The 27,521-nt window shown below is 35.0% G+C and overlaps 5 protein-coding genes across 6 annotated transcripts; 3 read left to right on the top strand and 2 right to left on the bottom strand.

The window, feature by feature from the left end:
- Positions 1-467: 467 nt before the first annotated feature.
- On the bottom strand, positions 468-2,064 carry LOC104892053 (protein INAPERTURATE POLLEN1). 2 transcript variants are annotated; one of them, XM_057394858.1, is made up of 2 exons: positions 1,021-2,064; positions 468-906 (listed from the first exon to the last, which is right to left on the bottom strand). In XM_057394858.1, exon 1 carries the CDS (start codon positions 1,873-1,875, stop codon positions 1,093-1,095), a length of 783 nt encoding a protein of 260 aa, XP_057250841.1. In that variant the 5' UTR covers positions 1,876-2,064; the 3' UTR covers positions 468-906; positions 1,021-1,092. The 2 variants fall into 2 exon arrangements, with proteins under 2 accessions (XP_057250841.1, XP_048501219.1); XM_048645262.2 differs by having other exon boundaries at positions 1,320-2,064.
- A 1,793-nt stretch (positions 2,065-3,857) lies between these two features.
- LOC104892052 (probable xyloglucan galactosyltransferase GT19) lies at positions 3,858-7,438 on the top strand. Its single transcript, XM_010677868.4, has 2 exons — positions 3,858-5,021; positions 6,651-7,438. Exons 1-2 carry the CDS (start codon positions 4,051-4,053, stop codon positions 7,072-7,074), a joined length of 1,395 nt encoding a protein of 464 aa, XP_010676170.1. The 5' UTR covers positions 3,858-4,050; the 3' UTR covers positions 7,075-7,438.
- A 683-nt stretch (positions 7,439-8,121) lies between these two features.
- Positions 8,122-14,890, bottom strand: LOC104892051 (beta-ketoacyl-[acyl-carrier-protein] synthase III, chloroplastic). The gene is made up of 8 exons (XM_010677867.3): positions 14,471-14,890; positions 11,778-11,926; positions 11,519-11,655; positions 10,514-10,619; positions 10,308-10,426; positions 9,618-9,682; positions 9,188-9,410; positions 8,122-8,803 (listed from the first exon to the last, which is right to left on the bottom strand). Exons 1-8 carry the CDS (start codon positions 14,665-14,667, stop codon positions 8,582-8,584), a joined length of 1,218 nt encoding a protein of 405 aa, XP_010676169.1. The 5' UTR covers positions 14,668-14,890; the 3' UTR covers positions 8,122-8,581.
- Positions 14,891-19,056: 4,166 nt separating this feature from the next.
- LOC104892050 (MLP-like protein 31) lies at positions 19,057-21,434 on the top strand. The gene is made up of 2 exons (XM_010677866.4): positions 19,057-19,317; positions 20,964-21,434. Exons 1-2 carry the CDS (start codon positions 19,131-19,133, stop codon positions 21,230-21,232), a joined length of 456 nt encoding a protein of 151 aa, XP_010676168.1. The 5' UTR covers positions 19,057-19,130; the 3' UTR covers positions 21,233-21,434.
- A 2,778-nt stretch (positions 21,435-24,212) lies between these two features.
- LOC104892048 (hypothetical protein) lies at positions 24,213-26,512 on the top strand. Its single transcript, XM_010677865.4, has 5 exons — positions 24,213-24,534; positions 24,670-24,852; positions 24,949-25,023; positions 25,216-25,356; positions 25,790-26,512. Exons 1-5 carry the CDS (start codon positions 24,532-24,534, stop codon positions 26,126-26,128), a joined length of 741 nt encoding a protein of 246 aa, XP_010676167.2. The 5' UTR covers positions 24,213-24,531; the 3' UTR covers positions 26,129-26,512.
- Positions 26,513-27,521: the final 1,009 nt, after the last annotated feature.

Genomic DNA, 27,521 nt, shown 5'->3' with positions numbered 1-27,521 from the left:
TATTAGCAGTTTCCAAGAATTTCTATTCCCCTTTAATTGTTACCAGCAGAGTTTCTTGGAACTGCTAGAGCAGAGTGACCGTACGCCCTTATTAATGAAAAGATCTGGCTGCAGCAGCCAATCCTTTACCCAGCCCCAAGCAAATATTTGATAAAGAACTCCACATTCAGTAATCTATATCACTATATATTGGTTGTGGAGCAAGTTTTATGACCACTATCTTCCAACACAGTATCATCTGTGTACTTACACCATTGGTTTCTTAAATGAGGCAAATGGACAGGGAAGCAATCAGATAAGATCTTCACACACACACACACACACACACACACACACACACACACACACACACACACACATACACACAAAAAGCAAACAAAACCTATCGCTATTACTTACAAAAAGATTATTCAGAGAAAACCAACATGTAATAGAACACTAAACCATTGTAATTTTCAGCCATAAAAGAGTCAGAAACATAGTATTTCTTTTTTAATATATTCACAGAGATCAATCAAACAAAATCTCATGGTCGCAGACCTTTGTCTTTCATTGTGTGGCGTAGCCAGTCCGACATAGACTAGTGATATACATACCATATACTTCCACACAGGCAGGAATAGCAAACTTGTATAGCTCTCTCTACCTTGTGAGTTGTGACACAGGAAAAAATGAAAAATCGCAAGTAACAAGAACTAGTAGACCAGCAAATACAAAACCGATATCTGAATTATAGTAATCGCTATGAAGAGGCAAACTTTGTACAACAGAACTTACGACATCACATGAAGTCGTTGAATCGTCTAATTCCAGATGAAGAACTCTCAAGCAGAACAATTATAAAGATAAAACAAAACAAGGTCCTCCTTCACATAATTAAACAATGATTATCAGCCAGATAATTCCCTGCAAACAAGAGAAACATAAATTCTTTAGGAACAAAAAAAAACTCAACATACATAACTCAATGTAAGCAAATGAAATCAATACAACTAAAACTACAACAGGAGACCAACTCACCAAAATATTAAAAATCCAAGCCATGCCCCCTTTCTTCCCATCCAAGAAATTCCAAACTTAAAAAAAAACCCATTAATCCAGAGTTAATTTGGAGTTGTTAAACTGAGTTAGCAACTTATTATCCCAAAACCCAACATAGAATTGGGCAAGACTGTGAAAAAAAATAGCAGCTTGATAAACATTTAAAGCCCCCATAATATCAGCAAGAACACTTCTTCTTAACCTATTAGCATCCATGAAAACACAAGTCATATCATCAACCAATTCATGAATCACCTCACCAACCTCAAAATTCTCACCTTTTTCCCTCCACCCAACACCCAATTTCTCAACCAAAGCAGCCTGAGCATCTCTAGACCTCGCCGCAATCGAAGGAACCATCAATCTCAAACCGCACTCCATCTGTTCGACGATATGCCCCAAAGAAACATCAGGACATTTCCACACATTCCAAGCTTTACCCATAGAATGAAATCTCTTCCCATCATCACATTCATCACTATCAACATCATCATCATCATCATCATCGAAGAAAGAACGAAGAAGATTAGTGAAGATATAAGGGTGGAAATCACCAAGCCAAAGAAAGGGTTTTTCAATGGGGTTTCGCCAGTCAGGGAAGAGGAGCTGTGAAACGTCGTCGTTTGAGGCGAGATCGAGTGCGGAGAAGTAAGAATTGAAGTGTTTATGAAGAAGATCGAGTTGGGTAGAAAGAAGAAGAGGGTCTGGAGAAGAAGAGGAGAGAGAATTAGTGAGAAGAGGTAGAAGAGTTGATTTTAAGGTTTTAATCCAATCTGTGTAGAAATCTTTGAAAGAATGAGAGTTCTTAAAACGGTTTAAGAGAGATTTCATCATGTTGGAAAAATGGAAATGGAGTTTCTTGATTAATTGTGTTCTTGATTAAGGAAGGAGAAGAAGAGGAGAGAGAAAGTAAGAAAAACAGAGGAAATGTTGCAGAGGTTGGAGGGAAGGAAAAACAGTTTATGTATGTTGGACTTTGGAGGGAATTCTTTTGTGTTTGTTTGAAATGGCTGACTGGCTCTTTGGTATAAGGAATTGGTATTTACCGTCCGTATTTATAATTTATCGTCTTTTTTTTTTGTCTTTTATGGACGATTTTAAGTATATCTATGACGGTAAATAGTATGAAAGTTATCATCTCAAGAAAATAATATACTTTTTGTTTTATGATAAACTATGTTATAGCACAACCTTTATTTCCAAAATCTTTGCGCCACTTCTCTATTACAAGCTAATTGTAAGGAGGGACATATAAACGCGGGCCTCAAACTATAATAGAAAAGTTTATCGGCGATACGAGTTTCGGAAAAACCAGAGAGAAAACTAAGAGAAGAAAAAAATAACTTAAATAATAAAAAGGTGTCGTTACCTAATTAGAGATCCTCCGATATAAAACTTTATCTCCTTATACTATTAGGAGAGTAAGCTACAAAGTAAGATAAGCCCATTTAATCACAAATGAGGTAGAATTAACTAATTCACGCAGTGTGGCTGGATTCAACAGAATAGTATGAACTTCCTAACTCGTGTCTCCTAAACTAGAATTTGTTTTAGGCCGTGCAACTTATCATCAGAAAAACCCCTTCAAGCCTAGTTTCCAATGCTAGTGGAATCATCCAATTACCATCGACGCATTAAAAGTTGTGGACAAAAGAGCATACTATTCCCACGTTTCTTCTACTGAATTTCAACTTAGATTTGACTCAAATTCGCACTCAAAGATATCATTAACGATCCTTATGTAATGTAGTTCCCTTCTAAATGCTCTTAATGTTTAAACTTGTCAATAATATTTCAAATATATTCTCAATACCTGAAATAAAAATAAAAAAAACAAAAACACACTAAAGGAGCTCTTTTTTTACAACTTAAATAATACTATACAATTATGAACTAAGTATGATGCACTTAAATGCTCCTATAATCCAACTCAAATGCACCTATAAACTATATGCAAATATGAAATATCAACTATGCAAAAAAAAAAAAAACAGATGTTACAAATTCACAATTTTCTTAGTATAAAATGTGTTTTCCAAACAAAAAAATATATCTTGGGTAGATCGAGTTTACAATAACTTACTGTACACTTGGAACCATAAATACAGTCAGTTATCAAATGCAGTAAGCTTTTGTACGATATAGTGAGTCTTTTTCTAATATAATCAGTTTTTGTTTGATAAAAGTCATTTTGAATTCACAATAATTTCAGTTGGTCTGTAATAGACCATCTACTTTTAATTTACAAGTAGGCGTAGCCCAAGCCCAATATTAAAAAGAGACCGTCTACTTTTAATTTAAAACAAATATTACAAATTCACAATCTTCGTAGCTCCAATAGATAAAAAAAGACCATGTACACAAGTTCCTTCGACTTATTATCCATCAAAAAATTATTAAAAGAAGCGGTCTAATTTTAATATAAGAGTAGACCTAGTCACTAAATGAATTAAACTAGTCACCGAAAGATATCAACCTAGTCACTATTGGGCTAATTCTATTTTAAATATTGGGCTTATCATTGCTTAATTTTAATTTAAAAATAGACGGTCTCTTACAAGACAAACTCATTATCCATATAGTGATATACATGTAGACACCATACCAATTTCAATATTGTTGGGAGGGGGAAGGGGGTTGGGGCTTATTGGGCCTCTGGGTGAATGGCACTGTACGAGACAACCCAGAGGTTATTCATCTAACCACGGGTCCGAAAAGGGTGGAAAAAAAAACTCTAAATACTACTACATTATCTAAACTTTTTGCCAAAAGATCTCTTATGCTCCCCCACCCCACCCCCAACAAACAAACAAATGAGTAATAATCTACTCAAATTAAGAAAATCCAACCCAACCTAAAGATACCCTCACTTGAGCACTTCACTTATTTTCCTCTTTCTTTTTCCAAATGGACAAAAAAAAACACAAAAAAAAGTAAACTTCACTGTAAAGTGTAAAATCTGAAAAATCCCAAAACCAGAAAACACTCAATCTTCATTCCCACACATCCATGGCAACCACCACCACCACCTTCTTCCTCCTCCTTTTCTTCACTTTCTCTCTCCTCAAACCAATCACAACCACCCAATCAGACACCAACTGTACAGGTCGTTGGATCCACATCAGAAAACTCCCATCAAAATTCAACCTCGATCTTTTAACAAATTGTTCATCTTTCTTCCCACTTTACCACAATTTCTGCCCTTTTTTATCCAACCATGGATTAGGCCCTAAAACCCACAATCAATCTCATTCATGGTATCGTACTGACCCACATCTTCTTGAACTTTTCTTCCATCGTCGTCTTCTTGAATACCCTTGTCTCTCTCCTCATCCTCATCAATCCGACGCCATTTTCTTACCTTATTATTCTTCTCTTGATTCTCTACGTTATCTTTATGGTCCACTTTACAACTCTTCTCATTTACATGGTCGTGATTTATTCTCATTTCTTCAATCTAATGATCCTCATATCTTGAGTAGATTCAATGGTCATGATCATTTCTTTATCATGGCACGAACTTCGTGGGATTATTCTCAACCTCTACCTCTACCTCAATTTAATAATGATAGTCGTAATGATAATGATAATGATAATGAGAGGTTATGGGGTACATCATTGTTGTTAATGCCAGAGTTTTTCAATATGACTGTATTGACATTGGAGAGTAGAGGTTTTCCTTGGCAAGAACAAGGGATACCTCATCCGACGTCGTTTCATCCATCGAGTTTAGTGTTTTTGGAGTCATGGATTTTGAGGGTGAGACAATCTAGAAGGGATACACTTATGATGTTTGCTGGTGGTGGTGGGACTTCTTTAAGTGGTAATCCTAATGTTAGGAGGAGTATTCGTGAAGAATGTGGTAATGTGGTTGTTGATTTTAATACTTCTTTTGTTGTTGGTGATGGAAGAAGAAGGTTCAAGAAGGTGTGTGATGTTGTTGATTGTTCTAATGGAATTTGCGAGCATGATCCTATTAGGTAATGGTTTCGCTTGCTTTCTTATTGTTATGGTTATTGGTACTACAATGATAATGGTTTCGCTTTTATAGCGTGCATATAAGGCTAGTGTTTAGTTTATATTAGTAGGTGGTTTTATGTTTTTTGTTCCATGATTTTTTGGTGTTGGTTGATTATTGGATAGTATTGATAATCTATGAGAATAATGTGTGGTGCTGTTAGATAGAGAAAGGAAAAATACTTTTTGTGTGATTGTTTGAGAGGTATAGCTAGAACTATATAGTGGTTGCTTGAGCAAAATTGTTATAGTTTAGCTTACTGCGATATTATTCACGCTTGGTTTGACTGATGAGGGATAAGGTTTGATCAAGTTTATCTTTGAGTTTGAGCTAACTGTGATATGTAGATAATGTAGTATTTTGATTATGTAGAAGAAATGAGTTGTGAATATGTGTAGGTAGTTGCTTGAGTAAAATTACTGTACTAGTACTAGTGTGATGATAAGCTTAGTGTACTCGTGAACGAGGGTTTTCCAATTCTTAATTGTTAGGAACATACTTTTGTTTGTAATGGGGAGAGTGAAAGATGTGGGGGTCGTTTGGGAAATGCTCTGTTAGGGGGGTGGGGGTTTGTTCCTAACCAGCGAAATACTCATGCTTGGGTTGAGACACTATTGGGTAGACTAATGAGAGCGAGGGTTTGATCAATGTACTTGTGAACAAACTCTAATTTATTGCTCCAAATTAAATTGAAGAAATGAGGTTTTAATATGTTTGTGGGCAATCATAAATTTGGTTTTTAAGGATCTTTAAGTATAAGCAAGAGAAATTGAAATGATTACAACTTCTGAAAGATATTTGCTTTGTTGGTGCTTGGAATTGACTTTTGAGTTGTTGCAAGGCGAGTTGAGCTACCCAAACTTGAGCTTTGCCATGCTGTTGCATACTCTTTCCTTGCTTAGATGATTTTACTAGATTGTTCTCATTGCAAATTAAGTTGAGGCATATGGGACATGGAGAGGATACAAAAGAGTTTTTGAAATATTGTGAGCACATTATACAAAGGATGCCTCATTCTTTCATTAGGAGAGTGTTTGGTTGGGAGGTTAACATTTTCCTAGAAACGTCGTTTCCCTTTTTCCTTTTTCTGATCTGTAATTGTTGGAATAGTTTTCCAAAGGGTGTAAAATTGTTTCTTCAATGATGGAAAACATTTTTTTCCTTTTACAAAGAAAGGGATGCCATGTTTTCCTCTCTATTTGTTAGCTTACTCTCTTATTTCATCTGTCATCTTCCAACATTTTCCTTTTCCCCTTCCTCTTTAACTTTTCGTTTGAGCAAGCAAAGGAAAACAACGGTACATTTCTGTTTTTCCTTGAAAAATATTGTTTGTCAAGGAAAATCATTTTCCATTAGAAAAGCCTTTCTCCAAACCAAATCAAGCCTAGTTGCACGAGGTTAACTTCATTGTGCCTTAGTGGTTGAGAGTTGAGACTGACTTTTGGGCATGTTAGATGCACTTGGACCTCCAATGAAATTCGAAAAATTAAAAGTAAAGAAGATATACCATTGTTTATATTAGAAGTGCATAACCTTTCTTTGGTGTTTTTAATCCTCATTTTATCAATGATACCTCAATTCTGCTGATTAGGTATATGAAGCCAATGCTGCAAGCTAGTTTCTGTTTGCAACCCCCAGGGGAGACTCCAGCAAGGAGATCGACTTTTGATGGGATAATTGCTGGATGCATACCCGTTTTCTTCGAGGACCAATCAGCAAAGACTCAGTTTCAGTGGCATCTTCCACCTGCCGAGTTTGCAGAATTCTCAGTGACGATCCCAAAGGAGGATGTGGTGTTTAAAGGGTTGAAGGTGGTGGATGTGTTAATGGCGATTCCAAAAGCAGAAGTGAGGAGGATGAGGGAGAAGGTGATGGAGTTGATTCCTAAAGTTATGTATCGGAAGCATGGGAGTTCTTTGGGTTTGAGGGCTAAGAAGGATGCTTTCGATATTGCAATTGAAGGCACTTTGCAGAGGATTAAGGACAGGTTGAAGGATGTCTCTACCTTTGCTTGACTGCTGCTGCTTGCTACTTTCTGGTGCACATTGGTGCAGAAGATTATAGGTTCTGAAGTTTCACCTGACTTTTTTAGGCGCCAATCGTGTATTTGTTTATTTTCCCGATTCTTTTTGAAGGGTATATACATAGTATATGATGTACTAGTAGTCAATTTTTGTATACTAGGTTATTTATATATTCATTATGCTAATAAAAGGCAGAGCCAAGCTTCACAAATTGTATGTTGATAATTCTAGGTTTTTATTGTCAGGTATAAAATTACCCAACACTGATTGTTAATCAACCATATTATTACCTACTATGTATTGAATAATGTCAATTGTATATTGGAATAAGTAATGCACCAATCAATTTGTTGTACATTGAACTAATTTTAGTTCTATATTCAACCATTTCAATCATATAATGGTAATGAATTTGAGCGTATCCAAATAAAGGCCAAAATTATTTTTTTACTTTTTTCTAGTAAGATGAAGATTATGTCCAAACTGAACCAAAGCTAACACCTAATATAGTCCAACTTTGGATGTTAGATCTTTGGAGTGAGGAGATATCCCCACCCCAAGAACTACAGCGGGCAGAAAGCGAACTTGTGACCTGAACTTGAAAGTTCAAGGTGATAAATACTCCTTTTTCTTTTGTTGCCCAGGTTCACCGGAGCTTTGTTCCGATTACATCCGAGTCCGATCCGGGTCGCATACCTGACTTTGGTGGGTGAATCTCATAAGAAGAGTTTATGCATGCGGTGAGGCTCGAACTCAAGACCGACGACATCAAGCTGCTTACTACTTGGAGCCAACTCTTGTTGGTAAATACTTCTATTAACTACATCCATTAATACTTGAAAGGAAGGTTGTATTATTTAGCTAGCTGTTTAATGAGATTTTGAGTCTGTCACAACTTACTACATCCATCTTAGCTGCACTGCCTGCACACCATAATCACCCCTTCAAAACCAGTTAGTTAATGGTAATTTCCCCTTTCTAAGTAATATTTTGCTATTTATTTCACTAAAACCAGTGATGCAACAAGTTGTTCAATAATTGAATCAAAGATGAGAATAGTAAACATATTAGCTCAACAACATACAAGGACAAACAGAGGGGAAGAGCAATCCCGGTGAAGCTGTTTACATCTCACCTGAAAAAATCCTAGCTCTCCTAAGCAACAGCGAAAAATCTATGAAAATCAAACTCAAGGGTGTCCTTGTTCTTCTAGTTAGAGAATAATACACCTAATAACAATAAATAAATAAAAATTGACCTTATTCAGGTGATAAAGCGAAAGATACAACACATGAAGGGGCCTCTCTGATGGAGCTGCTGTGAATTGCATGAAGTTCAGCTCCTGAATCCTCTATGACGACCAGGGGGGAAGCGAGCTTCTTTGACAAAGGACGGACTGAACAATACTTCCTCCGAGCCCCCCACGCAAAACTATAATAAAACCAGGTCAATCCCTTCATATTCAATTAAGATGGATGTTGCAAAAACTTTTCATTTTTTATCCCCATCTAAGAATGGCCGAACCCCATGTAAGACCAGCCCCAAAACCGGAGGCTGCAATGATATGTCCTGGTTGCACTTTTCCACTCCGAATGGCTTCATCTAAAGCTAAGGGGATCGATGCCGCACTGGTATTACCATAATTCGCCAAATTAGATAGGACGCGTTCTGAAGGGAACTCTAAGCGTGTTGCAACAGAATCAATGATCCTTTGGTTTGCCTGCAGTCAAAGTTTTAGGGCGTCAATGTATGGCCAAAATAAGCATCAGATTTTTACAAGGAAACTGACATGAAGTGTCTTGTCTGAAGAGAATGACTAGTTATCTAGATGTTTGAAACATGAATATATGGCGGAATTTTTGTATCTTCAGTTGAAGTAGCTAGGTATCTAGATGTTTCTAACATCAGTATGTGGTGGAATTTTTTGTAATTTCACACGACACTCTCTTATTCTACATTTAGATGTTTATGGTTTATCTACCAAAGACATTAAATAACTAATGTGAACAAATGTTACGACTTCTTGAACAAAGGAAGTACTTTCATAGCTTAAATCAGGAACTTAAAGCAATTACTAAAATCCATTAATCATCATGCGCAATACCTGATGCAATAGTAACCAATCAATATTGGAACTACTTAGACCAGACTTTTGAAGTGCAGCCTCAATTGACTGGGGCACACATCGAACAGCAAATCGAAAGACCTCTTTTCCATTCATATTAATACATGAATAAGATGAGTGCCTTGGGGGGAAACCTGTCACAGCACCATTGCTACCAATTGCTGCATCCGTTTCATCATTTGTTAGGGATGCATTTAAATGCCTGCATGTATGAGAAGTACCAAAGAATTATAACTTGCAGAAACATAACCAGGTCAAAACAACATGGATTAACCCAGCTGTTGGAAGGGTCTTGGGAAGTCTATCTGTACATAGACTTGTTGCCTTAAAGACCAAGAAAGTGCAAAGAATATTACTTCAAAAGAATTCACATTCAGTTCTCACTTCTCAATGAGACTCAAATGCATACCTTAAGCCATCGCCATCACTATGCAGGTCAAAAGCAAATAAGCCGTCTTCTTCACTGTCGCAAGCCTGTTTGAATTCAAATCAGAAATGTACTTGTACATATAAAGAACTTCCTAATAAAAGAATAACAGGTAGAAACATCAAATAATCATAATTTCAGACAGAAAACTTGCTTAAGAGAAGAATCAATATGGGAATATGGGATGTAGCTCGGGGCCTGGGGGTTATATAGTATGTACTGGAAAGCCAAAATAAAATGTGAATCTGTGCAGCTAAATCTTTGCAAGTACAATTGTATAATGTGATCCAAGGGTATCATAGCTAATTAATATGTTTCATATTTGGTAAAATGTTTTATAAGAAAAAAAATCAAGTCAGTTTACTCTTACATCTGTTTCTGGTTAAACCATTCACCTAGCACATAGAAATGCTTTAATTCAACTCAACATCAATAGCACAGCCCATTTGTACATAAGCCGGAGTAGAACAGGGGAAATAAGAAAAGCAACTATTCGCATGAGACTTCTCCCCCAAGGCGCTCATCTTTTTTGATGAACGAACAACCAAAAACTAGGAAATCCTTCAACAACCCGCTCCCCCCTCCCCCACCCCCGCCCGCCAAAATAAAAGATAAAAAAGGAGCCAGAAAACAAGAGGAAGGACGAGATCCTAAAGCATATTGGCAGCTCACCTGTACTACCACAGCTCCAGCAGCATCACCAAAAAGTATGCACGTCCCCCTATCAGTCCAATCAACAAAACGAGAAAGAGCATCTGCACCTATAACTAGTACATTCTGAAATCCACCACCTGTCATAAATCAGGCAAGAGATTAAAGTTTTTGGAAATTGAGATTCTATGCAAACTTCACTAGAGCAAAGAAATTAAAGTCACTACCCCTTACGTGACAAGCAGCTGACACCAAACCCAGCATGAATCCACTGCAAGCTGCAGTAATATCATAAGACAAAGGACTTCGGCTGCATCCCAGTGCTCTTTGCACCTAGATAAAAATAAAAAGAATCAAATTCACAGAAATTTATGGAAGGACAACAAATATATTAATACGCATACGCAAGTGGGAATAAAATTGCTACTAACTTTCTATCTTCCACAATGATTCTTTCTGTAAATTTATTTTTCCTTTCTTAGTCTTGCCTGGTTATTACAAGGAAGACTACGTATATCAAATTCCTTTCTTTCTGTATAATTCTTGGTCAAAGAAGCAACAAGCAGCGAAATTCTCTGTTTGATCTCATCAAAGTAAAATTTTAGCAAAAATTTGCTATATCCTAAGCTTCCTATGTCTAACTTTCTCAGTCCTCCACCTTCTGACCAACAAAGAAGTTTCTAGATGATAATGCTAAGCAATTCGGCTCCTGAACCCAATCTCTGTTTAATCTCATCAAAGTAAAACGTTAGCAAAAGTTTGCTGTATCCTACCCTTTCTATGTCTAAACTCAACTTTCTCATGCCTCCATCTTCTGACCAACAAAGAGTTTTTAGATGATAATGCGAAGCGATTCCGCTCCTGAACACAATAACCAATATTGATTCCACTAAAGGTGTAATCCAGGAAGGTCTATATGATTATATCTACACCGACATACACATAAAGCCTAACCCGTTAATAATTGAGACTCGTAGAGAGGCTGTTTCCAGAAAACTAACAAATATAATGACGAAAGCACATGGTTCACAAACATTTTAACCCTTCGTATATTTATGGTCAAATTGTAACATTGAGAGACAAATACATCACTCCCTTTGACATTTAAGAAAAACAAACCACCACTCCAATACCCCATGCAGAAGGCTGCTGCCTCAGGGAGAGAGGGTTTATGAAATCCAAGAAGCCCAAATAAATCAATAAATGACTAGTCAACATCAAGAGAGAATTACCTGGGGAGCACTTCCAAAGAGGTCCTCTGGAGTAGAAGTGCACATCAAAACAAGGTCAATTTCATCAGGGCCAACGTTGGCCATCTGAAGAGCTTTCTTTGCTGCTTCGGTAGCCAAGCCTACCAAACTGTCGTCACCTGTAATGAAGCAATAATGGCTTATGAACAAGGTTGTTTGTTATGTGCTTTCAAGTTATCATGGATTAACCAGAAACAATGATGCAACCTATTTTAAAATTATACAAGGCAGATAAATTAACCTGAAATGACACGTCTCTTTCGTATCCCAGTTCGAGTAGCTATCCATTCATCTGAAGTTTCAACTATTTTAGAGAGGTCATCATTGGAGATCTCCAGCTTTGGAACAGCAGAACCACAGCCAACTAGCTTGCACCCCCTATTTACTAGCCTGCATAAATTACCATCAAGACACCAAATTCTGTCAGAATAATTCACGAAAAAGCCAGCCTTTTTAAAGGGGAAGGTGAGCAAGACCACAAGATTGGAAAGAGTAAAGGAATGTAAGAAATAGAAACTGAAGGATCAAATTCTGGAAGCAAATCATGAATAGAAGGAACAGTATGGAACTTGGATTCTGGACAGGCAATGCTCATAATAGAAATTACATCAGAGACAGCAGAAGCACAAGAGAAGCTAAATAACTAAGATGTCTAGAACTCTAGATTGACAGCCCCTAGAAAAAGGGGGGAGAAAAGGAGCAAAGTAAAGCATTATAAAAGAATCTCAAGATACTGAGTAGTGAAAGGCATGCCATCACAGAAACCCACAAAAAGAATGCCTTATAGAAGAAGTGCTTAAGTTTCTTCTTTTTTTTTTCCCCTTTTTTGTAGAATTACTATGCAGGAATGATTTACATGTATCTAGACTCTGAAGACATACCATACTGTAGCACGTACAAGAGAGGGAAGACAAGCCTCATACTCCACAATCTGATGACCCAAAGACAATGTCCCCAACATGATCTTGCCAAAATTCAAGCATAAAGCTATACATTTTCCATCCGGATTTAGTTAATAGTTAGGCACTATATTGCTAGTTCAAGTTACAGTATGAGAACACTTATTTTCAATCATAAAAACAGTAGATTATATGCACTAAAAGAGCTAAAGAACCACTGCAAGTAAACAATAAGGATAATTTCGGAAGCTTGCAGCTACACTTGCAACGGTTCTATACTTCTATCAACAAATTTGATAACCAGGTCTAGATTGCTTCATTAGTTTCTTAGCTTCATTTTGACCAAAAACTGAGTGCAATTGTTTCAATTATTGTCTCAAGCAATTTATGCCTCCAAGTCTATTAGTAATCATTATGTGCCAACAAAATAAAATTCCTCAACAAAAGAAATAACAAAGAGAGACATAAACTGTTTAAAGAAAACATCAACATGACCTAGTTATCACTATATTCACTATCAAGCAACCGAGATTCTTTCGAAAGCAGCATAACAAGCAACATTGTTTCACTACTTCACTCTATGTTGAATTTTGAAGCAGTTGGAAGCATTAACTATATATCACAATCCCACCACACAAATACAAACTCTTTGAAATATCCCACATCCGAAAACCCAAGCCATACACATTAATGCATCGCGTTGAAACTTGAAGCATGTGTGATATTAATATAGTAAGAGGTTTAAATGCTCTGTGGACTGAAATACCAACCAAAGCAACAAACAGTTCTTTTTCTAGAATCCTGTAGAAGGGATTCATATGCTAAGTTGAATAGTAATGTCCCTTCAGCCCCCAATCCATAATAATGATGCTACCTGTTACCAAAATCCAAAAACTGTGTTGTACACCCTCTCTATAAGTTAATCATGGCATGTCACTTCATCAAATGTTTTCAACATATCAACTGGATCACGGATCTCGGACATATCTACATAGCTCCAGAAGAATGTTTTCTAGAACATGAACATCCTATAGGTTGAAATTTGGTAGTTACATTAATGCTCCACTGATTAAGAACAATAGGATTGCAAGGAAAGTAACCGGTTCAAGTCGCAACCTCCACGGATGTAACGGGGAAATGTGGGATCAGCTTTTAAGGATTGAGTGTTTGACAATTATTCGTCCTGTGATTTAGCTAGAAAGCTTGAAAGAATTTCAGTTGTATAACAATTCAGAAATGACTGTTTCCAAATTATATCCCATCCTAAAGGCTAGTACCAATTGGCAATATGAGTAGTAGCTCAAATAGGTTAATTACATGCTCAAAGCTGTCTATTCTATTGATGTAAAACAACAATCAAATTGACATTTCAATGATGATGATTAACACCAGATTCAGCTATATCTCATTTAGGACCACCAGTCCCCTTGAAAGCAAACCATTTCACATCTTCTACATGAAGAATTTCACGGTTAAATCTTGCATTATTGCTCTGATCAATGATGAAGCAGACGCTCGAAATCATGAATTCTATACAGACACTTGAATAATACACTCATTAAACACAACCTAATCATCATATCAACTTCATAAGATCAACCCAAATGAAACATCTCATCAGCATGGCCTCCCAAAAACAGAACATTAGAATCTAGTGCATGCCTCACACATTTTAATTACACCCAGTAATACTTTGAAATATCTACCATATCCAAACTAACATTCAATTGAATAAAAAGTATTATACAGACAACCAGATAACAATCTCAACTAACATTCAATAGCTTAGAAAACCACAATTTCTTATCTTTTTTTTTTTTTTACCCCAAATGAAATTCTCAACAAATGCCCTTCAACTCTAATCACTAAACTCAGATCAGAAAAAATTCAAACACCTCATTTTGCATATACCAAATTGAAAACCCCTTTCACATTGAATAAATTATGTGAAAATAACATGAAATGACACACACATTTATCACAAAACAACCAATAAACCAATCAAAGAAAGGAACAAAAAAAAGAAAAAGAATACCTAGGAACTCTGAATTCAGTAGGGGAAACAGCAGCAACACCATGTTTCTCAGCACCTTCCATGGAAGAGCAGAAAATCCTTTTGCTGAAATCGAAAGAGGAAGAAAACCCAGATCCAATTGAAGTTATAGATGAAGAAATTCTGTTGTTGAGATTAGTAGGTACAGAAGGTGAGAACAGCCCATATGCACTCGCCATTGGAGAAGAAAGAAAGAATGCAGATTAAATGAAATTAAAGGAGAGATCTTTAGCTGGGAAGAAAGTGAAAGATGATATTTTGGGAGTGTTTAGAGCTCATGACAGAAGAAATTGAATAATCAATAGGGAGAAAAATATGAGGATAGGTGAACCTGAAATAAAGACAGTGGAAATCGATCTTCGGAGACTCCAAAGAAGGGAGTTTGGTGTGGAGTGATGGGAAAATTTGTGTGCCAATCTCGAAATAATTAATTAATTCGAAGAAGAAATCCGGTAAAGAGTTGGTCTTGTAACATACCGCATACTTTTAGTTTTTAACCACGGTTCAAGCCCAAATCTTAATAACAGAAGAAACATGTCGCATTTTTTAATATAGTGACTAGTTTAATCTATTTAGGGATCAATTTAATCTGTTTCGGGATCAATTTAATCTATTCAGTAATGATATTCTCTGATCCATTTAGTGACTAGTTTAATCCAATTAGTGTCTAATTTAATCCGTTCGATAAGACTAGCGAGTTATATTTTTGAAACTGTATGTTATAGTTCGATAATCAAGAAAACAAAGGAAGGAAAAGAGAATGGATGACTAGGATAGATTTGGATTAGAGTGAAATGGAATGAGTTTGTTAAAAAAATTCAGTCTTGAATTCGTCTAATTTTATGTTAAAATTAGATCACTTATTTTAATAATTTGTGTTCGGTAAAACTCATCTCACGTCCTCACCCAATATTTTTTTTTTTTGCTTTCAGAACTCAAGAAATGATAGGCTCCTAACCATTAGTTGTCACTCTATTTTTTCATCTACACGAGTAAACTTCACTACGACAACATCATGTACTGGGCTTGTTCGTAGGTCAGGCAGGTTCAGCTTGGTATGAATTTGAAATCGGCTCGGTCCACTTTAGGCTCAGCCGCTTAGGGTTGTGTTTTTTCAAACATGAACCGGTTTGGCCCCAGTTTAGGACTCAGGCTGGCCAGTTTGGATGAGGCTTGGCCCATGAGTTTAATTTTTTCGTAATTGGAGATGCATTTTGATTTGAAAATTTAATTGCATATGCACTAGTATTTACAATAAATAAATTTCAATACCGTTCAAATGCACTAATGTTCTTTAATACTTGGGCCGGAGATGAAGATTTTGTGTGCATTTTCTCGACCGGTTCAGGGCTATGTGAGGTTCACGGTCTGGTTAACGATTGAGTGTGCATCGCGGCCTATTCAGGGGTAGAGTCGGACCAGTTCATGTGGCTCGGTTCAAGAACGGGTTCTTTTAGGTCCGCACAATGGCCACCTCTAACATGATTGCGCCTATTGGTCGTAGCCCTGATCGCCACACATAAGAAATGACGGGTTTATAAATGTTATAAACGCTACACTTACTATTTATAAATTAGTTTATATTCACTATGAACTAAACAAAGCTTGGCCATACATAGAATTTTTTTTGTTTGCTAGAAACGTTTCTAACATTTTTGTATTTATTTTGATCATTAATGTTGTTTATATATATCTGAAACTAAAAATGGAGAATGAGAAATGGGCTATTTGAAACCACATTTGGATCTGGCTACTTGTCTAGGAAACGATTCACGCAATCCAAATGGACCACGCAGCTATTCACAATCCAATTACACGATCTATTTGTCAAGGTATGCAGCTATATGATGTCTTTTTTTTTTTTTTTTTTTGAAGATAGAAGCCAACTTAAATTACGAAATTAAAAATTGTTCTACAATCCGACAAGAGTTCGTCCAAATAATAACTAGGGGGATGAGGGAAAATCCTAGTTACATTTCTTCTACCAAGACCACCTCGACCATGTTTGGCTAGAGCATCCGCCACACGGTTCTCTCTCCTGCTGCAATGCTCAATCTTCACTCTCGGAATGGTCCTCCACAGCTTTCTGCACTCAGATATCACACTCATATATTTGTCAGGGTTAGTCTCATAGTTGCAGAGAATATTCACTGCATTAATACAATCTGAAAATATGATAGCTTGGTCATAATTATACATGGATGCAATAAGTAGACCCTCATGAATGGCCCATAGCTCGGAGAAAAGGCTGTCAAAAGTCAAAAGATTTTTCCCGGATCTCATAATCCACTCCCCCTGAATATCTCTCACCACTCCACCCACGCCCGTATGGACTAAGGTACTCACAAAGGAAGCATCTACACGGATAAAAACATGTGTGCTTGGTTTCGGTCTTGGTTCTCGGTTACTCACACCTTTCCCAGTCGTGGATACTAGATCTTGCAGAGCCCTAAGTCTTTCTAGGGTCAGCCTTAAGGCTTTGAGGATAATTCATTGGATAGGGGATGGTTCAGTACCTTTAAATCTACACTCGTTTCGATCCTTCCAAATTTCGTGGCACGTGTAGGGGAAAAAATCCGCCCATATTATGCCTCGAAACCTCTCCTCCCTTTCCATATTGAATTTTAGCCATTCCCTAAAGTCGCTAGGCCCAGTCTCATGGGGGAGACACTCTTTCTAGACCCGGTCAGACAAGCTACAGTCTCTTATGATATGAGATGATGTCTCAGGAAAGAGCCGGCATCGGGGGCAACATGCGTCAGAGGTTATTTTTCGCGTAGCCAGAAGGGCCTTGTGGGGAAGTCTATCCCTCCAGAGGAGCCAGAAGAAAATTTTGAGTTTAGGTTCCATGGTCGATTTCCAAATCCAACTTAGGTTAATAATAGGGGTACTGAATTGGGCGTCATACGCTTTAGTCAAAGAAAAACCATGGATATCACAGAAGTCAGGAATGAGGAGATCCTCGGGTGCATCAGTACTTGGGGGTGGCAAGCTCTGTATTCTCTCAATAATGCAACTAGGAATATCGAAAGATATCCTACTCAGTTCCCATCGGTCCCCATGGACTAGGTCACTCACTGTACGCTGCTCCTCATCTTCATTGAGCGGGCCATGTGTAAGACTCCTTAAATTGCCTATTGCTAACCAGTTGTCCCTCCATAGGTTTATTTTTGTGCCTTTCCCCAGACTCCAGGAGCTATTTTCCTAAAGGAGAGGCCAACCCATCCCTATATTTTTCCATAGGTTCGATTCATTTTTAAATTTGGTAGCATGATTATCGTGGATGTATTTGGATCTAATGCAGTCCTAGGCCAGGTTTGGAGAAGCCTGCGACATCTTCCAACCTAATTTCGCCATATAAGCAATATTCATATGCTTTTGGGCCCTAATTCCCAAACCTCCCCTATTTTTAGGCATGAAAGTTTGATCTCTTCCCACCAAATGGATTTTCCTATTTTCCGTCGAACCCCCCCAAAGTATGTCTTTAATTTGGCATGAAAGCTATATGATGTCGAACAGTTGAAGTATGTCTTTGCTGTGATTTTAGCCTCTCTCTTTTTTTTTTTTTGATAATTAACTTCGATTTTAACCTTGCTTTTGTCGAAATTGCCTTCTTAATGTTCTATTTACTAAGTTTTAAGAGAAAAATGAACATTTTATTTGAGTATCCCCTTGTTTCTTTTGTTTTTGTTGGTCAACAACCTACCAACCTACTCACACGAACCACCAATAAATTAGAGGATTGATCAAATTAAGATGTTTTAAGGAATCACAATAAAATATAATAATTATCATGTATTTAATTTGCAAAAAATCGACAACCTAGTAAGTATAAGTTAGCGAATAGGTGAAGATCTTTCCTCCTTGCCTTAGCTTATTCCTTAGTAACTATGATACGAGAAAAAACAATGTGAAAAGAAGGGACATCAGTTAAATATATAGTCAAATTGAGATCTATTAGATGACGCTTGTATGAAGTTTATTAAATGCTAATAGATATATCAAATGACTTTTCGAGAATTATTTTCGATTAAGGTGAGTTATCATGAGTTATGACTTATGAGAATAGTCATCCTCATCTAATAAGGATGAATTTTGAGCAAATCTTCCTAAGATATATGTTAATTATATGCTAATTTCTTATTCTGTCATTTTCAATAATACTTCTATTATATAAAGTGGATCACTTAATCATTTATGGAACCAATGCATTGAGCAAGCAACATCCAGTCACCCTCACAATTTTTCTTAGAAAAAGGCAACATTCACCTACAAATGCATGGAGTAGAAGACAATCACATGAATCATGTATACTAATTTTTATTAAAACACAGTCATGTTACACCATTTGCTTAATAATACCTCAAAATCATATATAATTTTTAATGATTTTTTAGATTTGATAAATCTGGGTTAGTTGAGACTTTGAGAATTGTATTATTATTGTCGGAAGAAAAACAAACAGATAATATAAATAAACAAATATGTAAATTTTTTTTTTTAAAAAAGATGAGATTACAATCATCCATATTCAATATTCACTATTTAAGCTAGTATATAAAGGGGATTATGTTTGCTCTTATATTTAGCATTCATTATAGTGATTAATAGTTAATACTATTGTTAATTGAGGTGCTTAAAAATGGGTGTGTTAGGAAAGATGGAAGTTGAAGTTGATATAAAGTGTTCAGGAGATGTGTTCCATCAATTATGGGGCACTAAACCTCACCATATATGCAGCATCACTCCTCACAAAATTCAAGGTTGCCAAGTGCATGAGGGGGACTTTGGTCAGCCTGGTTCTATTGTTTTATGGAATTACTCCCTCGGTAATTTTGTTATGCTTACGCTTTTTATATGATTAACTATTCAACTTATAATTACTCATTATTAGGCTATGTTCAGTTCACCTTGTCAGATCTAATCAGATCAGATCAGATCTAATCAGATCAGATCAGATCAGTTCAGATCAGATCATGCTTATATTTAAAAATCATTATTACTATTAAATATCTTTCATTACATATTAGTAAAAAATTAGAATAATTGAATATTAATAAAGTACTCATTGAAACGAATCAAACAAGACCCCACATGACTATATTTTTTCTTATATATTGAGAAAAATCTAAAAGATAAGATCTTGTAAATCAGATCAGTTCAGATCAGATCAGATCAGAAAAAATAAGTTCAGATCAGATCAGATAAGTTCAGATCAGAAAATTTCTGGTGAACTAAACATAGCCTTAGTCTATAACTCCCTCCGTTTCAAAATATAAGGCACACACGATGTTCAAGGTCGAACTTTGACCGTTAATTATCCTCAATTTACGTGGATAAAAGATTTAGAAAATGAATGTTATTATACTCCCTCCGTCCCAAAATATAGTTCCCATTTCCATATTTAGTTCCACATTTTTCCGTAATTTGTCTCGTAAAATCGTGTCCCATCATTTATTTGCTTCTTGAATTTTGCTTTTTCCTTTGTTTATTCAACCAAAATGTTCTAATTAATGCTCTTTCACCAATTATTCTCCATTCTCTCTCCTAAAATTATTTTTTCCCATACAACATATATTTAAATAAACAAAAAATCTTTATTATCCCTCTTATATTCTACTTGCATAAATTACCGTGAAAAAAGGGAAATGGGAACTATATTTTGGGACGGAGGGAGTAGTATTTTTCATGACGAATCCAATGATATAATTTTTATTTATTATATTATGAGAAATATTTGTGGTCAAAGCAAATTTTCGTAAAGCGTGAATGTCTTATATTTTAAAAAACAGAAGGAGTAGTTTATTACTATCATTGCTTAACGATGTAACCAATGGTTTCATTATACTCTTGTACCAGAGGCGAATCTAACAAATTCTCTAAGTGGGTGCGCTATATTAAAAAAAATAGGGATTATTTATATTGTTAAGTATAGAAGAGAGTAAAAAGAGCTCTTTAAAGACTTGAACTTGGCACCAGACGGGTGCAATGTGCCCCTAGTACTCTAGTGTTGGATACTTGGATCCGCCACAGACTTATATATAGGTCCTTTGGCAATTAGTCTTAATTAATTAATAACACTAGATAATCTTTGTGAAAAGTCAGAGTGTACAATATCTTAGGAATTTAGGATACAAGGAATGTGTAAAAATTAATGCCGTAGTGTATATATATCAAGATTCAAGGGTATAAATATAATCTATATAAATATATGAAAATGCGTTCTTAAATAAATTTACACGGTATTATTCGTTTAGTTGTTCAGTTCTATATTATCAACATACATTAAAAAAAATTCAAAACATGCTTCATATAAAATTCGACCATGTAATATCAAGTTAATACAATAAAGTTTTGACCAGGAACTATACAACATCAGATACTACTCTTTTACAATGGACATATTAATAGCCCGCGACATTGCTCGGATCTAATAATTAGTTTAGATTTAGTGTTAACTTTTTAATTATTGCAGAAGGGGAAAATTGTACGGCTAAGGTGATAGTCGAAGCTATAGAAGAGGAGAACAAGTTAGTGAGATTCAAAATGATTGAAGGATCAATTTTAAAAGAGTATAAGAGTTTCACAACAACTCTTCAAGTGGTGGACAAGGCTGAAATTACTGCAGTAAAGTGGACTGTGGAGTTTGAGAAGTTTGATGACTATGGGCCTTACCCGAATAAAATCATGGACTTCATAATTGCAATAACAAGAGATATTGAGGCCCATCATCTCAAAGATTGATGAAAGGAAATTGAAATCCTCAATATCCCCTATGTATCCCATTGTATTATTACATGTACTTTATATTTCTGGTGTGTTCTGTGTGCTACAATATTCACTTATCTATGCAAATTTGAATTTGTATTGTATAATTTGGTGTGCGCTCTATAATATTTTCTCTCGAAAAATTCACATAAAAGAGAGAAGTGTTCACTCTTCCAAATCGTTACTTCATAGGCCCATATTTTGAGGTGAAGGAGAAGCTTGTGTGGGCATGGTGCAACCTTTCCATTATTCGTAAGTTTTTTGTGGACTTCAAATCATGGATGCATCTTAATTAGTTTGGGGGAATGAAAAAAGAAAAGACAAGTAAATGAAGTAATAGAGGAGGTAAAACTCTAAGGTTAAGTTATGTATAATCTATACAAATATATTAAAAGGCCTGCGAAAATAAGAAACGGTGTCACGTGGCACTATCCCTAGGGAGTTTTAGTTCATGTAATCCATGTACAATAAAAAAAATTAAGAAATTGCATAGTATAGGGTTTGATCCCAAGACCTCAAGTATATATACTAAAGTTTTAACCACTAGGCTAAGTTGTATTTAGTGTTATTATCATAAAGTACTATATTAATAAATGAAATTTTTTCTTACCCGAGGCATAGCCCAGGCCTAATAATTAGTTGATCATGAAAAGTTGCATGGAGATTAATTCGGTCAATAATAATTTTGTTTTATTTTAAAAAAACTAAAACATTTTTTCATCCTAAATTGAAAACACATGAAGAAGATCAAGATAGATTTGTCCTAATAATTTAACCTACTAGTAATCAAAAGTCATAAGAAGATAAGGAAGTAACTATTTGTGTTGAAATTGCACAAAGTAGCTTTTGTCTAATTGTCTAGCTAGGTTACTAAAAGTTGGCTTACGACTTCCCTACGGGTGTCAAAATTAAATGTTGTAAGTATTAAGTAATTGCTCATAGTTGATGTAATGCTCTATATAGTTGGCTTTACATATTAAGCTCTATTAAAATTATCCAACGTAGTACTCCCTCTTTTTTTTAAAGATCTTCCCTCTTTTCGTTTAAGTGAGTTTTCAAAAGATCTTCCCTCTTTTACTTTATTCTTTATTTAGAATTTTTTTTCCCCTCTCATGTACTTATCATATAGTCCATCATTACATTATTAATTCAATTTTACTCTCTTTCTCCCTCTTATTTTACCCATCCCAAGAACAATAACAAGGAAGATCTTTAGAAAACGGAAAGAGTATTTCATGTACTTATCATATAGTCCATCATTACATTATTAATTCAATTTTACTCTCTTTCTCCCTCTTATTTTACCCATCCCAGGAACAATAACAAGGAAGATTTTTAGAAAACGGAAAGAGTATTTCATAATCTTGAAGTGAATAAGATGCTTCAATAATGTGAGAAAACAATAATTACTTGTAAAAAAAATGATACATAAAGAATATGGAGATGACTCTATTCAATAGGCTTCTCTAACAATCAAATCTCTCCATTTATTCATATTTCATTATCTCTACAACTTTTATTTGATATTTCACATTTTACAAATATATAGTTTATGATTTTTTTGGTTGCCTTGATTACTTTCACAATGTTAGTGGAACCTCTTTTCTAAAAGTCCTAAATTAATCACTAGTTGTATAACGTTGTTCAATTAAATACATTAAACATTAAAATGTCCAACATTCTAATATTTCCTTTTGTTATGCATGCTTCAAGTTAAAATCCCAGGCTCCCTGTCCTTCTTATTAGGGATGTTCATAAGTATCCGATCTGTGATTCAATTCGATTTTTCGGATATCCGATCCGCTTTCTTAGTTCTCGGATCAGATATCCGAAATTTTTTGATCGATATTTTTCATTTTCGGATATCCGAAAAATACCCGAACATGGAAAAACTCCGAATATTTTCGGATACCCGTCCGAAATATCCGTTATCAACACCGGATAACCAAAATATCCGATGATCCGATCCGAAACTTGTTTTATGAACTTCTCCTTTGAAAATTTCTTTTTTTTATTTTTCGGATATCCGATGATCCGATCCGATACGAATTTTTTTGGATCGGATTTAGATCGCTTTTTTTCCGATTTTAAAATTTCGAATATGCGAAATGAACACCCCTACTTCTTACCATCTCTACCCCTCAGTTGATCTATCTAACTAGTAATGGCATAGCATCATTTAAACTTTAATTCATAAAAAAAACAATTTTAAAAAATAATTCTTACTTTGTCAGAGTCTCCCAATATAGCACATTTTTTTCCCATCACAATTCTTCTTTGGACCATTATATAAAATCGAAAAAAGCCCAACATAATTGACCATCCTGATTATTAAAAAGCTTACACCAACAGTGATGCAAAAACTTTCCAAACTTCAAACAATCATCTCAATTCTCATCTCACTCTTTAAAAACATAAAAACTGTAAAAAATAAAAATTTTAAAAAATAATACTTTTTTCGTTTTTCATCGTGAAAAGTTTTATATTACTTCCTACACTTCCTTTTTGGGCAATAAACTCTCTCTATCTCTCCCTTCTCACATGAGTCTTTTCTTTTGGAGTTTGTTAAATATCACTCCAAAATTACTTAAGATCGTCCCAAATTTATTTTTATAAACTATTTTACCTTTCCTCTTTTCCACACCACCACCTGCCACCCCCTGCAACCACCCGCCATCACCTACCTCCTCACTGCCACCTACCACCTCCTCCATCGCCCACCTGTAAGCAGGCGAAATTTTTTTAGGAAGATGGGCGAACGTCTGGCCTGGACGTTCGCTCCATGGGTTTACCTCTCTTCATCAAAAATTGCGTAAAAGTCCGTAAATTGAAAATCATAGCGGTAATATGAAAAGGAGGAAGTAATAATAAAGAACCATGATAATTTTTTTAAAAAAGAGGCCCAAAGAATGGTTGCAATTTGGCAAAAGCCGGTATTGGCAAATGTCTGTCGTCTGTCTGTCCTTAGTCCTTACTACTAATCCTCTGCTACACTCACAGTGTACTCACTCTACTAGTGAGTACTGAGTACTGAGTACTGAGTACTGAGTAGTGACAGTGTAGTAGTGTTTTCCAGTATTTTTATTTTCTCTACCCAAACAAGCCATACAAAATCTCCATAATACGACAACTTCTTTTCGTACTACCCGCTCTTACTCACTCACACTCACTCACTCACTTCACTCACTCATTTTCCTCTTTAATTACACCCAATTAATCACACTTTTTATTTCTCTCTCATTTACAATACTCTACAAAAAAAAATTGAGAAAAAAATGGTGGGTTTTTTTTTATATTTTGATTTGGTTAATTTTCATGTTTTTTTTGTTAATTTTAATATTTTTTTTGTTAATTTAGCTTGTAATTGAAGTTTTTTTGTTGATGAATTTGAAATTTGTTTGTGAAATTTTCAGGTGGGTTTTTGTTCAATTACTCCATGGTTAGAAGCTTTGTTAAATGAGAAATTCTTTGAGCCTTGTTTGGTTCATACTGATTCTTGTGATAAAAAAACAGAGAAAAATCTTTTCTGCTTTAACTGTTGTACTAGTGTTTGTCCTAAATGTCTTTTTCGCCACCGCAAACACGTCCTTCTTCAGGTAATTAATTAATCATTCAAATTTTCCATCTTTTTTTTATAATTATTTTTACAATTTTACATTTAAATTACTGATTTTTTTGTATTTTTTTTATAGGTGAGAAGATATGTGTATAACGATGTTCTCAAATTGGCTGATGCTGAAAAGTTGATCGATTGTTCTGGTGTTCAAGTAAGTATCTTTTTTTTTAAAAAAATAAAAAATTATACTTTTTTTTCGATTTTATCATATGGGTGTTATTTAATTTTCATGATTTTACAATTTTATCATATGGGTCTGATTTAATTTTCATACTTTTACAATTTTATCATATGGGTCTGATTTAATTTTTCTTTTTTTTTTCTGGGTTTGAAAAAAAAATAGGCATACATCACAAATAATGCAAAAGTTGTGTTCTTAAGACAAAGACCAGTAACTCGATTGATGAAATCTCCTGCAAATTCCTGCTTCACTTGTAATCGTAATTTACAAGAACCCTTCTTTTTCTGCTGTCTTTCTTGCAAGGTATTTTTTTCCTCTTTTCATTTTTGCTAAATTTAGTAAATTTCAATTTTATTCGTATAATAAGGAGTATAATATATGGTTTCATTTGTTATTGGTACGATTTCTTATGCCGATTCATGTTAGCCGATTCCATATCATTTATCATATATTAATATATACTATATGCCTATATGGTTTCATTTGTTATGTTACAATTTCTTATGAGGATTCATGTTAGCCGATCTCATATCATTTATCATATATACTACTATATGGTTTCATTTGTTATGGTTACAATTTTTTATGACGATTTATGTTAGTCGATCTCATATCATTTATCGTATATACTATATGGTTTCATTTGTTATGGTTACGATTTCTTATGACGATTTATGTTAGCCGATCTCGAATCATTTATTTATTTATTTATATGGTGGGTGAATGAAATATAAAGGTGGAACATATGATTGCGACACAAGGGAGTGTAAAGATGAAAGTTTCAGATCATAATATGCTAGGATTTTCAGACATGGACGAGTTTCAAGTTGTAACACCTGACTCAGTACTTGACTCGGCCGGTTCAATTCCCACATCGTCCGGTTCAACTTCAAGCAGTGATCTTCGAACCGCGTTACTTTGCACTGCAACTACTGAGATTGTCAGGAAAAAACGCAGTAATTTGTCAGCTCGTCAGGGTTCGAACCGTGAATCTGTATGTCCTGAACCGGTTGCTGATCATAATTCTATGAACCGGAGGAAAAAAGGCGTACCGAACCGGTCTCCTTTATCTTGAAGAAAAAAAAAGGAATTTTCTGAAAAAATGGAAATAATTGGTTGGAATTTAGTGAAGAATTTTACTATTTTTAGGTTGAGAGGGAAATAATATTGTTTACTTTAATTTCCCAATTTTGTAGATGAGTTTTTTTTTTTTTTTTGTTAAAAAAAAAGGAAGAAGAAAATTACTGATTTGGCCACAAGTAAAGTAATTGATTGAGCAGTGTCAGTGTACGTAGGTAAATCCAATAGGCATAGTTATTATCCACAGTTGCAAAAGGATAACAATTTGACTCAGTCATCATTTTTGGAGAAATTTCTCTAATTTGATGAATTAACCATATGTTAGTAGTTAATTATAATCTTTACTCTTATTATATGATTACTCTCCTTATTATGTTTATGTTTCTTTATAGATCTAATTATTACTCTTAACTGTGTTGAATCAATTGTGTGTTAACAGTGTTATTTTAAATGTATTATGTGATTTCCTTCAAAAAAAAAAAATGTATTATCCGAGTAATGGTAAAATGGGTCTGTTTTTTTTTCTTTCTTACCGTAATGAATGAATTCGGGGATATCCGGAAAGATCTCTGGGTTATCGGCTATGAGTTAACTTATTCGAACTTATTTTACCTTATCAATTATTTACTGAACTTATTTGGTGAGTGTGTCAAATTTTATTTTAGTTGAACTTAATATATATGAACTTATTAGACTTTATGATGGACATATCTGAGCTTATTTTTTCATATAAAGACTAGGAATTAGGGATGGGCAAGGGCAGGGTCTGGGTCAGGTCCAGCTGAACCCTAGACCCCGACTCTAATTTTTTTTAAAAACCCGGACCCTAAGTGTCTGAAAAAATTGGACCCGGATCCTTAGGGTCTGGAGGGTCTAGAGGGTCTGGAGGGTCCAGGCCTAAATTTTTTATTTTGCTAAATTTTCAGCTTTATTAATATCAATAATCATCTGAAATTCGCATGAAACAAACACAAAAAATCGCATGAAACAAACACAAACATATAAATTGAAAAAAAGGAAACAAACACAAACACAAACTTATAAACTGAAAAAAAAAAACAAAACAAACACAATTCACAAACATATAATAAAAAAACGAAACAAAAACACAAACTTACACTGAAAAAAAAACGAAATAAACACAACTTACACAAGAGTTTAGAATGGGTGTTTTAATGTTTTAGTTTAGGTTTTAGTCTTTTAGAAAATCAGTTTGTTTTTTTAAAAAAAAAGTTAAATGTATATATTAGATAAGTTTAGGGTCTAATGGTGGGGTCTGGGTCCAAAACTTTAAGACTCGGACCCGGACCCTAAAAAATTTACTTGGACCAAGACCCAGACCCTTAGGGTCTGAAAAAGTTGGACCCAGACCCTTAAATTAGGGTCGG

Source organism: Beta vulgaris, chromosome 5 (assembly GCF_026745355.1).
Source record: "Beta vulgaris subsp. vulgaris cultivar EL10 chromosome 5, EL10.2, whole genome shotgun sequence".
NCBI classification, from domain to species: Eukaryota; Viridiplantae; Streptophyta; class Magnoliopsida; order Caryophyllales; family Amaranthaceae; genus Beta; species Beta vulgaris.
This window is presented reverse-complemented; position numbering and strand designations above follow the sequence as displayed.

What these genes read in the sequence shown, in the direction of transcription:
- LOC104892053 (XM_057394858.1), bottom strand. Translation starts at nt 1,875, where the DNA reads ATGATGAAATCTCTCTTAAACCGTTTTAAGAACTCTCATTCTTTCAAA.
- LOC104892052 (XM_010677868.4), top strand. Translation starts at nt 4,051, where the DNA reads ATGGCAACCACCACCACCACCTTCTTCCTCCTCCTTTTCTTCACTTTC. An exon ending in TGCGAGCATGATCCTATTAG is followed by an intron (nt 5,022 to 6,650) that starts GTAATGGTTTCG and finishes TCTGCTGATTAG; the next exon opens with GTATATGAAGCCAATGCTGC.
- LOC104892051 (XM_010677867.3), bottom strand. Translation starts at nt 14,667, where the DNA reads ATGGCGAGTGCATATGGGCTGTTCTCACCTTCTGTACCTACTAATCTC. An exon ending in ACTGAATTCAGAGTTCCTAG is followed by an intron (nt 11,927 to 14,470) that starts GTATTCTTTTTC and finishes TAATTTATGCAG; the next exon opens with GCTAGTAAATAGGGGGTGCA. An exon ending in CTGGAGCTGTGGTAGTACAG is followed by an intron (nt 9,683 to 10,307) that starts GTGAGCTGCCAA and finishes GAATTCAAACAG; the next exon opens with GCTTGCGACAGTGAAGAAGA.
- LOC104892050 (XM_010677866.4), top strand. Translation starts at nt 19,131, where the DNA reads ATGGGTGTGTTAGGAAAGATGGAAGTTGAAGTTGATATAAAGTGTTCA. An exon ending in TTTATGGAATTACTCCCTCG is followed by an intron (nt 19,318 to 20,963) that starts GTAATTTTGTTA and finishes TAATTATTGCAG; the next exon opens with AAGGGGAAAATTGTACGGCT.
- LOC104892048 (XM_010677865.4), top strand. An exon ending in GCAAACACGTCCTTCTTCAG is followed by an intron (nt 24,853 to 24,948) that starts GTAATTAATTAA and finishes TTTTTTTTATAG; the next exon opens with GTGAGAAGATATGTGTATAA. An exon ending in TCGATTGTTCTGGTGTTCAA is followed by an intron (nt 25,024 to 25,215) that starts GTAAGTATCTTT and finishes AAAAAAAAATAG; the next exon opens with GCATACATCACAAATAATGC.